Below are 13,445 nucleotides of genomic sequence, written 5' to 3'. Positions count from 1 at the left end.
GCCTGGTGCGCCCTCACCCATTCCCCAGTCCCACCCAGCCTCACCTGTCTTCCCACAGGTGGGCAACCTGGGCCTCCTCTTCATGCTGCTCTTCTTCATCTATGCTGCCCTTGGGGTGGAGCTCTTCGGGAAGCTGGGTGAGTGGCTCCCAGACCAGGCCTGCGGTGGGGTGCAGCGGGGCTGTAGGATGACTTGGTGGAGCAGGGACCCCCAGCCCATCACATCAGGGTCTTTGTATTGAGGAGATGGCTACAGCAGGGCCCCCAGCTGTCTGGTCTCTCGGGGAACCTGCCCTCCCTACCCCTGTAGTTGTTGCCTGTCTTGTGTTGGTGCCTGTCTTGCGTTGGTGCCTGTCTTGCGTTGGTGCCTGTCTGGAGCCAGCACCGCCCCAGCAAGTGGAGAGGCCAGGGTGGGGGCAGAGGGCAACAGAGCACTCGCTGAGCTCTGCCCTGCACCGGGATGGCTCTGGAAAGCAGGGTTCCCTGACGGGCTGGCCCTCACCCCATTTCATCCTCTTTCTCAGAAACCCATTCTTCGGTGGGGGGCAGAACTGGACTCATGCACACCTGAGCCCCAGCTCATGCGCCATCTCCCCGAGCCTCAGTTTATCTGTGGGCTGGGCACAGTCTGCACGCCCCTCCTAGCGTGTGATGAGGGTTGAGGCAAGGTGGGAGACACTGGGTCAGGGTGAGCCCTGCAGGTGCTTTGCCATCGGGCAGGGCTGACCTCCTCCCTGCTTCCAGTCTGCAACGATGAGAACCCATGCGAGGGCATGAGCCGACATGCCACCTTCGAGAACTTCGGCATGGCCTTCCTCACGCTCTTCCAGGTCTCCACGGGTGACAACTGGAACGGGATCATGAAGGTACTCTCGGGTGGGCTGGGGTGGAGAAATCAGCCAGATGCTGGGACAGTGAGGATGCTGGTCCTGCTGCTTAGGGCTCTGCCCACCCAGGGCCCCACCGCACAAGGGAGGAGCATGCAGGGCACAGAGGAGCGGAGGGGCCTGCCCGGGACCAGCACAGTGGGGAGAGCTGAGCCATAACAGGCTCCTTGTCTACCACTGTCCCATCCCCCAGTGTTGCCTGGGATCAGGGCTCAGATTCTAGGGGAGACAACTCCACCCGGTTCCAGGGGGTATCTGGGGCCCAGGCAGGCCCGAAGGCCAGGGCCAGGCCCCCTAGTGACTGCCGCACCGACCAGGTCACCCGGCAGAGGCTCCGTAGCCTGGGCTGCAACCTGGGCTGGGCTGGGAAGGGCAGGGAGGGGCTCCCAGAGGACAGGGGTGAGGCCTTGGTTCTGGGGCCCTAAGGTGGAGAGGGCAGTGCTAGGCCTGTTCTGCCTCTCAGCCCCACCCTGCAGAGCCCCCAGTCCCCCCAGCAAGGGGGCAGGAAGCCGGGGGGCTAGGAGAGGCGACCACTCCCCTCGGCCCAGGGCGGGAAGGTGGTGGAGGGGCAGGAAGTCGGTGGGGGGCTAGGAGAGGCGGCCACTCCCCTCGGCCCGGGGCGGGAAGGTGGTGGAGTCTTCTTGGGCTTTGTGGGTGGGGGTTGAGCTGAAAAACCAGAAAGGAAGGACACGGAGGCCCTGGTCCCGAATGCACCCTACTCCCCAGGGGCCCCTTCTCAGGCCTGACTGTGTCCCAGGGAAGCAGGCCAGCTGTGGGGAGGGTGACGTGGGCGGGAGCAAGAGAGGAGGAGAGGGCTCTGGGCCATCGTCTGTCCATGCGGGGACTTAGCTGAAGCTGAGGCAGGCAGATGCCGCCACAAGGCAGAGTGGGGCTGGCCAGCCAGGGCCATCTTGGGGGTTGAATCTCAGTCTTGCTGCCTCCGAGTGTGGCCCTGGGCTCGGCCTCTGCCTCCAGCAGCCTCTGGGATATCCTCATCCTCATCCTCGTCCTCTCCGCCCTCCCCACCACGCAGGACACGCTGCGGGACTGCACCCATGATGAGCGCAGCTGCCTGAGCAGCCTGCAGTTTGTGTCACCGCTGTACTTCGTGAGCTTCGTGCTCACCGCGCAGTTCGTGCTCATCAACGTGGTGGTGGCTGTGCTCATGAAGCACCTGGACGACAGCAATAAGGAGGCGCAGGAGGACGCCGAGATGGATGCCGAGCTCGAGCTGGAGATGGCCCATGGCCTGGGCCCCGGCCCGAGGCTGCCTGCCGGCTCCCCGGGCGCCCCTGGCCGAGGGCCGGGAGGGGCGGGCGGCGGGGGCGACGCCGAGGGCGGCTTGTGCCGGCGCTGCTACTCGCCTGCCCAGGTGGGCAGGGGCTGGAGCGGCGCGAGGGTCGCCGGAGGGGGGGCACTGCAGGGCTGGATGGGCAGCGGGGCCAGGGAGGCCTTGCACAGAGACCTCTGTCTTTCTGGGCCCCACCCTGCTCAGCTCCATAGAAGGGGTGACCCTGTGATGAGGGGGTCGGTCCCAGGCCATGGGCGCAGAGAACCAACCGGGAGGGCAGCTGTGTCCTGCCCACCCCGCAGCCCCGGGACCCGGCTGATAATCCCGCCTGTCCCCACCCCGTCCCCGTCCGCCTAGGAGAACCTGTGGCTGGACAGCGTCTCTTTAATCATCAAGGACTCCTTGGAGGGGGAGCTGACCATCATCGACAACCTCTCGGGCTCCATATTCCACCACTACTCCTCGCCCGCCGGCTGCAAGAAATGTCACCACGACAAGCAAGAGGTAATGGCAGCCCGGGAGGCCCAGCCCCTTGTGGCAGGGGCAGCACGAAGCCTGGTGGGGGGCCTGCCTGAGGGCAGAGCCTGGCTCTGGGCCGTAGAGACCAGGCTGGGTCAGTGTGGGCACACGTAGCTTCCATGGCCTGGGCAGATTGGCTCCCTGAGCCAGGGCCAGGTGTGGGCCTGTGGTGTGGTGGCCGCAGCTGCTGACCGCAGTGCCGTGCCACACACAGTAGGTGCTTGGGTAGGGCAGCTGCCCTGCCTTGTGTGTTGCAGGTGCCAGGCAGGGAGCCTGTGTGTCACTTGCAGGACAGCTTGGCCTTTCTGTGACATGAAGGGGTCATCTGCCCGCTCTTCCCCCAGGGTATCATCCTAGCACTCAACCTCCTCCAGGTGCCCTGCCCTGGTCTCCAGCTCGGGGCTTAGGCCCACCCAGCTCAGGGCTTCCCATGGGTCCGCCTCCAGTGCAGGCGCAGGCAGCCCCCTCCCCTCTCCCCAGCAGTGTGGGCCCCTGAGCTCTCCTCAGGGTGCTCCAGCCTCCAGGGTGGCCCCAGCCTCAGGTGGCTGCAGGGCGGGTCCCCAGGAGCCGTCAGCAGGAGCTGAAGTCTGGGCTGTCCCACACCCCTGCCCTGTGGTGGCTGCAGATTCTCCAGTGTCTCTGGGCCCTGCAGTGTCCCCTGCCTGTGACACGCTGTGCAGGTTGTCCACACAGGGCCATAGATGAGTCAAGTCCAGCCCGGTCTTGACGGGCACTTGGTCTGGGGGCAAGCAGACAGCTGTGGAGTTCACAGCCCATGGCAACTCACCTGCCCTCAGGCCCAGATAGCAAGATGGGCCACTCAGGGCTGGCTTCCACTGGAGGTGACCGCTGTGTCACCATCGCATACCGCCCAGGCTGGGCCCCTGCACAGGATGGACACATCATCCGTGCCCAGCAGGTCTCTGGACCTTTCTGACCACTGCTTGGCCTCTCTTCAGAGCCTCAGGCCTGTGGCTGCACACCCCAGGACCCAGGCCTGCCCATCCCAGCGCTGTGGTGACCCGAGGCCACCCCCTCTTCCTGCAGGTGCAGCTGGCCGAGACGGAGGCCTTCTCCCTGAACTCAGACAGGTCCTCGTCCATCCTGCTGGGTGACGACCTGAGCCTTGAGGACCCCACAGCCTGCCCCCCTGGCCCCAAAGACAGCAAGGTGAGCTCCCCTGGGGACTCCTGAGCAGGGGGGTCTGTCCTTGAAGCCTGGCTCCTGCCCACCCAGGCAGGAACCCCCTGTCTTTCCAGTCTACCATGTAAACGGCACCCACTGTGTGCTAGGCCTTCATCTCCTGTTGGACAGATGAGGGCAGTAGGGCTCAGAGAGGTGGAGTGATTTGCCTGAGGTCACACAGCCACAAGCCCGGCCAGCGATCCAACCTGGCACTCAGCAGCACTGGCTGCTTCTTGTTGCTTTGAGTATTTTTTGGTCCATTCCATGGGGGTCATCCCTGGCTGGCAGGGCTGTGAGGCCGAAGTGAACGGGGGAGTCGTGTCAGGTAAAACACCTACTCTGTGCAGGCGCTCTGCCCGTGCCGGCTTTGTCCGCCCCACAGCTCTGTGCAGCAGGGATGATTCGTCCCCGCTTCACACGTGAGGAGATGGGGCTTCCAAGAAGTGGGGTGATGCTCACATCACACAGCCAGGAATGACAGAGCAGGAAGCCACCCCTGAGGCTGGACCCCAAACCTCTGCACCCCAGGGGGTCAGTCTGAGGAGGCCTGAAGGCCAGGAAGGGCCCCTTGCTGATCCTGCAGTCTTAGGGGGTGAGACCTCAAGACTGGGGCTCCTGATCTCAAGGTCAAGGTGGTCCTACCCTGCTGGGGGTGGGGAGTATAAGGGACGGCTAGGGGATACCCTGGGCTTGGCACCTCTGCCCCCTAGGCTGGCCCTCCATCAGCTCAGGGTAGGCTGCGGGGCAAGTTCTTCCTATCCCTTCCATGTCATTTCGGTCCCCTCCCTGATGGCTCACAGTTGCTGCAGCTCCCTGTACCCCCACACTGCTCTCCTACAAAGGATATCAGGGTGCACAGTTTTTGGGACTCAGCTGGACTTGGGCAGGGTACCGTCTTTTGTGCCAGACTCAGCAAGTCATCGGAGGTTGGGGTGGCGCGAATGCATCTGCCTTGGAGGGGGCACTAAGGCAGCTCTTTTGGGAAGGGGCCACTGTGGGCTACAGGCCTGAGGAATGTGGGGGCCAGGGAATGCCTAGGAAGGAAGGCATCACTCTCCTCGGATGCAGAAACATGCTCAGCAAAGGGAAGGGACCCCCCAAGGTCATGCTCACGGGACACTCTGGCCACTCAGCCTGTCTTCTGATGCCTTCGCCAGCCTTGACCTGGCTTCTTCACTGGCCCAGGGTCTGCACCAGGGGAAGTCACTAACTGCCTGGGGCATCCAATGGGGCATTTGAAGGTGGATTCCTTTCACCGGGGTTTGGGAAGATGGTCAGGTAGAGGAGGTGAGAGGAAGGTCAGACTAGCCATGAGGGTAGCCTAGTTAAGCGAGGGCCCGTGGAGCAGGTCATGAGGGCAGCTGTCCCCGCCCCCCCAGTCCTGTCCCATCCTACCTCCCTTTCCTTGCAGGGTGAGCTGGACCCACCTGAGCCCATGTGTGTGAGAGACCTGGACGAATGCTTCTTCCCCTTGTCCTCTACGGCTGTCTCACCGGGTCCAGAGAACTTCCTGTGTGAGATGGAGGAGATCCCATTCAACCCTGTCCAGTCCTGGCTGAAACATGAGAGCAGTCAAGGTGAGCAGTCACAGCCCTCATCTTGGGCATCTGCTTCAGAGGGAGATGGTTGAGTTTTTTCCTTAGTATTTTTACCCAGATTATTATATTTAGTCCAGAAAGAACCAGATGGATATCTGACAATGAGAAATAGACTCTCAGGCCTGATATAACAATGATAAAAGATCAAGAGCCAAATAGTACAAACAGATGAGATAATTATAACAAAAACCTAAGCATCTAAAGGAAGCTTCATGCTAAGCTTTCTAGGAGCCATAGTGAAAAGGGAAAGAGGTGGGTACACACGGCTCTCATACCAAGCAGAAGGAAAGCTGCCAGATTATTGTGGTGTTTTTCTAGAGCTGAATTAGGGAGGTGTGTAGCCCACAGATCTTCATATACATGGGGATGTTAAACATAGGAAAGCCTGGTGTCTTTAATAGCCCTTTTGCAAATTCCTGATACTTATCCTTCAGCTCTACCCACAGTGTTCTGTTTGGGCCCGTGGCTGGGCTCTGGGCACAGGGCCAGGGGACTAAGCTGGCCTGCCATCACGGGTTCATCTTTACCGTGGTCCTCATGGAGGGTGGCAGGAACCTGGTTTCACAGCACTGGCTATGGAGGGAGGCAGAGAGATGAGGAGCCCAGCAGAAGAGGGATGCCCAAGACTCTGAGCCCACCCCAAGTACCCTTCGGGGACGCCTCCCAGGAGCCAGACATGGGGTGACTTTCCTGGGCACCCTCCCTAAAGCTGATGGGCTTTCAACTGGCCAGGGTGGCTGAGGTGCCAAGATCGCAGACTTCCCAAACCAGAAGTTGGGGCACAGGGCTGACCCGAGAGCCATTCTGGTGGAATGCAATCTCATTCCCTTTAGCCAACCATTTATTTACGTTTTCCTTAAATGGTAAGATGGTATGGCATAGGAACCCCAGCCGGGACATTGACCATCCAGCTGTCTTGGGTACATTCTTCCATTATCTTACCCTCAACCCCCCAAGGTGTGGAGGGGACGGTGGGCAGAGGCTGCTGCTACCCCCCCACGTCCCCCACACCCAGACCTGCCACAGCCCTCAGACCCCCCACCCCCGTCTCTGTCCCTCACTGTGTGCAGCCAACCAGGCCAGACTGACCTGCCATCCAGTGCAGCGCCTGACCCGGGGCTGGGACGCCCCAACCCACCTGCTGTCCCACAGGGGCCCCCAGGCCTGGCCAGGCTGCATGGTGGGGTCAGGACCCGGGGGTGACTGATCCTAGTGAGCACCTACTGTGTACTTGGTACTGAGCTGGGAGCTTCCAGCTGTTTCTTCTCCTGATGCCCCTCAAGATGGCATCTTGTTCCCTTTTACAGAGGAGGAGACCTAGGCTTGAGCCCGGGTCTGCTTGTCTCCAAAAGCTGTGTCTTGCCCAGGGCCCCTGCCCCCTGGAATCAAAAGGGCTGGTTCAGGATTTCTCTCTTGCTCTCACAATGGGGAAACGAAGGTTTAGAGAGGGGGACTTGCTCACGGTCTCACAGTCAGTTTATTAGGTGGCTCCTCCCTGCTGGCCCAATGAGATTGGTGCTCAATGCCACCTCCCAGGGACTGCCTCCTGGCCTGAGCGTGCTCCCTCAGATCTGTCTCCTCCTTTCCCAGCAGCACCCCCAAGTCCCTTCTCCCCGGACGCCTCCAGCCCTCTCCTGCCCATGCCAGCCGAGTTCTTCCACCCTGCAGTGTCTGCCAGCCAGAAAGGCCCAGAAAAGGGCACCGGCGCTGGGACCCTCCCCAAGATTGCGCTGCAGGGCTCCTGGGCATCTCTGCGGTCACCAAGGGTCAACTGTACCCTCCTCCGGCAGGTACCGGCACCTCCCAGGCTCCAGAGCACTGGTCTGTGGGCAAGGGGCAGGATCTAAGCCAGGCCTGGAAGTCCAAGGGACTGGGAGGGGAAGGACCTAACCAAAGGCCCAGGGCACCACCATGCAAGGGGGTTTGGGAATGCTGGGTTGATGCTGAGACTGGAGCAGGAGGTGGCACTGGGGCGGACGGGATTGGGCAGAGCTGGGTCCTGGGGACAGCAGAGTGTGGGGAGGACCCCGAGGGGGGTCTGGAAGAGGCCTGTGATACCTAGCTTGAGGGGAGGGGAGGAGGAGGAGTACTGCAGGTTTTGCAGGGTGGCAGGGTGCTGGCGGTGGGGAGGATACCCTGGGTTATCTGGGTGGGTGTGAGTGGGGGCTTGATTACTAGGAATGGAGGTGGGAGGGCGGGTCTGGTTGATGAGAAGCCTCGGCCTGCAGGGTCCCCTGTACTGGATTGGCCAGGGCCACAGCCCTCCTACCCAAGGGAGCACTGAGGGCTCCGTTGTGGGGGTGGGGAAATGGGGCCCAGCCGGCTCCCACAGTGCGGTGAGTGCGGTTGATTCACTGGGTGACTGTCTGACCCCGTCGTAGCAGGCTGTGTGGCCTGGCGGGCAGGATACAAACTGTTTAGTGCTGAGAGTGAGCTGCAGGGGTGCAGGAGGAGGGGTGATAACCAAAATAAATGTCTGCTGAGTAAAGTCTACTCCATGGTGAACAGGCAGGGAGAACAGCTCCTGGGGAGGGGCTGGAGGTGGGGGCTGGGAGGTGGGGGGCCCTGGTGCTGGGAAGTGGGAGCTGGGCAGCTGGGAGGTGGGAGCTGGGCAGCTGGGAGGTGGGGGTCCTGGGGCCGGGAGGTGGGGGCCAGGGGCCGGAGCAAGTGGGAGGGACCGGAACCAGTGAGAGCAGCCAGGGCAGGGGCCGCGTCAGGACCATGGGGGCTGTGGTGGGGGTGCCACGTGCCCTGGGAGAGGGCGGTGGGCCCAGGGCTTCGCCTTGGAGTGAGCCTGGAGCCTTCCGTGAAGGGCAGGGCCGGGTTTGACCTGGGTTTGAGGCGGGTGCTAGCTCCTTTCAGGGGACCTCTCAGGGCAGGTGCAGGCCCTGTGGTGACTGCCGCCTAAGCTGGACTTGCAGGGGGGAGAATCCCTGCTCCTAAGGGAGCTCCTTGGATGGGGGCTGCCTGCTGTGCCGGGGAGGGAGGCGTCCAGGTTGCTGGGGTGGGGGCAGACCCAGGCGGCCTCCACCGCTCCCACCTCCCCCCAGGCCACCGGGAGCGACACGTCGCTGGACGCCAGCCCCAGCAGCTCCGCGGGCAGCCTGCAGACCACGCTGGAGGACAGCCTGACCCTGAGCGACAGCCCCCGGCGCGCCCTGGGGCCGCCCGCGCCTGCTCCGGGACCCCGGGCCGGCCTGTCCCCCGCCGCGCACCGCCGCCTGAGCCTGCGGGGCCGGGGCCTGTTCAGCCTGCGGGGGCTGCGGGCGCATCAGCGCAGCCACAGCAGCGGGGGCTCCACCAGCCCGGGCTGCACCTACCACGACTCCATGGACCCCTCGGACGAGGAGGGCCGCGGCGGCGCGGGCGGCGGGGGCGCGGGCAGCGAGCACTCGGAGACCCTCAGCAGCCTCTCGCTCACTTCCCTCTTCTGCCCGCCGCCCCCGCCGCCGCTCCCCGGCCTCACGCCCGCCAGGAAGTTCAGCAGCACCAGCAGCCTGGCCGCCCCCGGCCGCCCCCGCGCCGCCGCCCCGGCCCACGGCCTGGCCCGGAGCCCCTCGTGGGCCGCGGACCGCAGCAAGGACCCCCTGGGCGGGGCACCGCTGCCCATGGGCCTGGGCCCCTTGGCGCCCCCGCCGCAACCGCTCCCCGGAGAGCTGGAGCCGGGAGACGCCGCCAGCAAGAGGAAGAGATGAGGGTCGCAGGGGCCCCCGGCCGCCCACCGCCCGCCCCGTCTCACCTTTTTTACCTCAGGAGCCAGGAGCAGACAGCAATACTTCGTCCACCCCTGGGATCGCGCAGGGCCCGCCGGGCACAGGTGCCCGTCAGCCGGGCTGAGCGGAGTCTGGGTTAGCCAGGCCTGCGTGGCCCATGGTGGCCCTTCCAGTGCATATATATACATATATATATATATACGTATATATACACACACATAGACATATATATATATATATTTATTTTTTTTACTGAGAGCTTATGACTTCCAGAAAGTGCTAAAGGTGGGAGGTGGGCCAGGGCCTGGACGGGGCTTTTGTCTGACGCTCTGGAATTCAGGCCAGACCCACCCCAGGGCACATGTGCTGCCGGGCGTCGCAGCTGTGGTTTTTGATGTCTCCTCCCGGGTTGAGAGTAGCTTGGAGAGGACCCTCAGGCCTCTGAGGGCACCTGGCCCGGGAGAAGAGGTGCAATTCAGGGTGTGTTTTCTTTTTCTTTTCCTTTTTTTCTTTTAAAGAAGAAACGCTGCTAAGATCCCACGTGGCTCCCACGCGTCGGGGTGTCTGTCCTGTCATCCTGACCGTCTGGTTGTTGTGAAGTCTTTTGTAGACACCCCAGAGCACACACATACCCTTAGTACACAGGTTAGATGTCTCTTTAGAAAAATCAGGGGTGAGTAGCTGTGTTTCCTTAGGACCGTGGTGGGGGGTGGAGGGCAGCTCCGAGGCTGGGCTGGGGCTCTGGCCCCAGGGGAGGTCCCAGCTCCTGAGTACTTCTGAGGGGGTGGGTTCCACCCCAGGAGGGCGGGGTTGGATGGAGCAGGAGTGGAGGCCACTTGGAGAGGCCAGGGTACCTGCCTGGTCTGGGCTGGCTCTGGCTGCCCTGCAGGTGCCCCTGGGCTCAGACAGTTAGTTGTTCTCAGTCACTTATGCCTTTTATCCCCAATATGGGCCCTGAGCTGTGGCTGTCCCTGGACGCTGTGCTGTCCCCGTCCTGAGCAACTATGCCCCCACCCCAGTGAGTTCAAGGCAAAGCAGCTCTGACCGAATTCTAGGCAGGGGTGGGGGCACCTGCCTGGGCCCTGGGTCCAGCCGCATCCCCACGCCCAGCCTTTTGCGTCACCTGGAGGCCACATTCTCCGACCCCACCTGCCAGCCCCTGTCTCTCCTCCCTGCTGCCCCGTCTCTCCTCCCCGCTGCCCCTAACTGCAGGTCAGCTTTCACTATAGTAGTGCTTCCCAAACGGGTTATAGATGGGGGTGTTTGATTTGAAGAGTTACACATTTATTTCACTATTTATTAGAAAAAAAATACATTGAACCCGTGATTTCACAGAGATTTTGCTTAGGTCAAGGCTACTTTTTAAAAAGGGAGTGACTTTCATGAAGTCAGTTTGAAGAAGGAGGTTGGGAGCATGTTGGTGGCGGTGGTCTGGAAAGGCTGCAGAGGCCACGAGTTTGGAGATGCTGTGCTTCAGCAATAACCTTGCCTTTGTTAAGACCCCCCCTTGCCTTTGCTAAGACCCCCTCTGAGGACTTCACGGGGGCCTGCTGAGGGGCAGCTTTGTTCCCAAACTCTGACTTGGAAGAACTCAGCTTGTGGCCAGGTTGGTGAGGGTGTGGGGTGCCCCTTGGAGGGGTTCTGGGTGTCTTCCAGGCTGGCACAGGGACCCTGGGGGAGGTGGTGGGCAATGTGTGCTTTGTCACATGCAGAGACCTTTCAGGCTGAGGGAGAGTGGTCCGGGAGGGGTTGTCAAGCCCACCCGGGAAACAGCCCCGGAGAGGGGAAGCGGCCAGCCCAGGATCCTTCAGGGCCCTAGCAGCAAAGAAGCTGGGGTGGTGTGGAGGGCCCCACTCCACACCCTAGAGCTGTGATGCTGAGCAAGGTGCCTGCGGCGGGAGGAACTGCCCAGTCCTCCCTGGGGGGCAGGTAGACCTGTGGGGATGGCTGGGTCCAAGCCCAATGCTGACCCCTCCAGAGAGCCTCGGCCCTGCCTCCCTTTCCACGGAGGTGGTTTTATGTGGAGCGAGCTGCGTTGTCTGGGGAAGAAGTGTCTGGGCAGGCTTACCTGCTCCTGGCTGACCCTGAGCACGAGCAGTTGGAGGGAGGCAGACAGACGACTTTTTGCAAGTCCGTGTGTTGCTGGAGGGACTTGCGTGTTGGAGCCCAGAAGAGGGGCTGTGTGACCTGGGAAGACCATGTGGAAGGTTGGGCTTCAAATTGACAGGATCAGACGCCGGTCCAGCAGCCTTGGGTCATCTTGTGACTCTGCTGAGCATCCTTTCCTGTGTTACATGGGTTCAGAGCAGCTGCGCAGGGAACACATCCTAGGCAGGTCTGACGTGAAACCTCCCCTTACCCTGAACCATGTGGCTCTGGAACAAGCAGACACCTCGGGGCGGGTGTTCTAGGCAAAGGGATGGGCATGAGCGAAGGCTCCAGGGCCCACAGAGTGGGGCATGTGGAGAAGGCAAAAGAGCTGAGCTCAGAGGCAGAGAAGCTCCTTGCAGGGAGCAGTGGGAGATGGCCTGGCCGATCCCAGGCTCCTGAAGGTCCCACCTGCCGATCCCAGACACTTGGCCTTGTTCTTGTGGGTGACAGAGATGGGGAACCAGGGAAACTGTGATCTGTTGGCCAGCACAAGTCAGAATGGGTGAGGGTTGGGCAAAGGGCCGTTCCTTCCTCCTCAACCCTGTGGTCTGGGGCCATGGCCTCAGGCCTGTGTCTATCACAAAAGCACAAATTTGCCCTGACCCACATGGGCCTGGCAGTGGGGAAGGTGGGGGCGCAGGTGCCTGAGCTGTCTCTGCTGCTCCATCGAGTGGTGATGGGCAAGCACCTTGGCATCTGTGCAGAGACAGCCCAGTCTGGCCAAACCCTCTTCGTCTCCTCTGCTCTACCTTCTCCTGTGCCAGGCAGCCCCTTAAAGGAGGACAAAGTGTGTAAAGCCCATCTGCCCGTCTTCCCCCATATCCTCAGCTCGGAGCCTTCCGCTTCCAGGGCCAACCCCAGCCCCCTTTGCTGCGTTGTGTAAGGGCTTGGGGTCATCAGAGCTGCTCTTTAGCCCAGATACACATACTCTTTTTTGTCTTTGTGCAATAATCCGTGTTCCTGGCAGAGCCTGGGCCAAGCTGCAGCCTACTGAGGAGGTAGAGGCCACCTCCTCCAGGAAGCCCTCGGCCTGGGCCGCCTCCGTGACTCTAGCACTCTCAGTCGCTGTACAGTTTCTATGGTGTGAATGAACTTCCCTCCTAGTTGCTGATGGCGCTGGTACCTGCTGGCCCAGATGGCCCGGGTGTAGAGAAACCAAGCGGCAGCCACCACCAGTGTTGTTTTGAATAAAAGCCCAGAAGCCTATTTAAGAATTTCTCCGTGTGTCTCTGCTGTTCTTTCCCCGGTGGGGTGGGTGTCAAGCTGGGGCTTCTCTCAAGGGAGGGGTGGCGGTTCTCCTCCTCCATGTTCAGGTGTGGGGCCTGGGGCATCGGGGACCTAGAACAATGCTCATGGCAGGGTGCTCTCATGGCTGCTGGGTGGGTGGGGGCCTGTGGAGCTGGGGAGGCGGCAGGCCTGGTTCCCACGCTCTGCTGCTGCGGCTGAGGTGCTGGCCCAGGGCGAGAGGGTTACATGGGAAGAATAATCTCCTCATCCTTTGGCACTGTCTATTTTGTTTTCTTTTTTCTTTTTTTTTTTTTTTTTGAGACAGAGTCTCGCTCTGTTGCCCAGGCTCGAGTGCAATGGTAAGATCTCAGCTCACTATCGCATCAGCCTCCTGAGTAGCTGGGATTACGGGCGCCTGCTATCATGCTTGGCTAATTTTTGTATTTTTAGTAGAGACAGGGTTTCACCACATTGGCCAGGCTGGTCTCAAACTCTTGACCTCAGGTGATCCACTTGCCTCGGCCTCCCAAAGTGCTGGGATTACAGGCGTGAGCCACCACACCCGGCCTGCACTGTCTGTTTCTTGAGCGAGTCTCCATCAGATTGGACTGACACAAGGACGGGAACCGTGTTCACTTCTCCCGCCCGTAGCCCGGTGCTGGTTGAGCTTCAGCAAATGTCAGCTCCGTGGCTGTGTTTTGGAAGCAGAAGGGATTTCAAAGACCAACTAATGCCTTCTCTTATTTTTCCACTTGAGGAAACAGGCCTGGAGAGGCTGCAGAGTATGGTCTGGGCCACACAGCGAGGCAGAGGCTGGGGTGATGGGCACCCGCTTGCCACCTCCGTAGCCAGAGGCACGGCCCCTGGGGAGGAGA

At 61.4% G+C, this 13,445-nt stretch overlaps 1 protein-coding gene across 3 annotated transcripts in view; it reads left to right on the top strand.

The window, feature by feature from the left end:
• The window catches only part of CACNA1I (calcium voltage-gated channel subunit alpha1 I), a 37,505-nt gene extending 24,956 nt beyond the window's left edge, over nucleotides 1-12,549 (top strand). For 2 of the 3 annotated variants that reach the window (XM_007975846.3, XM_073006704.1), the window contains 8 exons: nucleotides 59-137; nucleotides 744-865; nucleotides 1,920-2,258; nucleotides 2,535-2,681; nucleotides 3,744-3,866; nucleotides 5,293-5,458; nucleotides 7,070-7,269; nucleotides 8,530-12,549. In XM_007975846.3, coding sequence (XP_007974037.2) covers nucleotides 59-137; nucleotides 744-865; nucleotides 1,920-2,258; nucleotides 2,535-2,681; nucleotides 3,744-3,866; nucleotides 5,293-5,458; nucleotides 7,070-7,269; nucleotides 8,530-9,174 — 1,821 coding nt within the window. In that variant the 3' untranslated portion in view covers nucleotides 9,175-12,549. The remainder of the gene's footprint in view (nucleotides 1-58; nucleotides 138-743; nucleotides 866-1,919; nucleotides 2,259-2,534; nucleotides 2,682-3,743; nucleotides 3,867-5,292; nucleotides 5,459-7,069; nucleotides 7,270-8,529) is intronic. The other variant, XM_038007415.2, reaches the window with a different exon arrangement.
• The last annotated feature ends 896 nt before the right edge of the window (nucleotides 12,550-13,445 follow it).

Source organism: Chlorocebus sabaeus, chromosome 19 (assembly GCF_047675955.1).
Source record: "Chlorocebus sabaeus isolate Y175 chromosome 19, mChlSab1.0.hap1, whole genome shotgun sequence".
Classification (NCBI taxonomy): domain Eukaryota; kingdom Metazoa; phylum Chordata; class Mammalia; order Primates; family Cercopithecidae; genus Chlorocebus; species Chlorocebus sabaeus.
The sequence above is the reverse complement of the archived record's forward strand: the minus strand, read 5'-3'. Positions and strand labels throughout refer to the sequence as shown.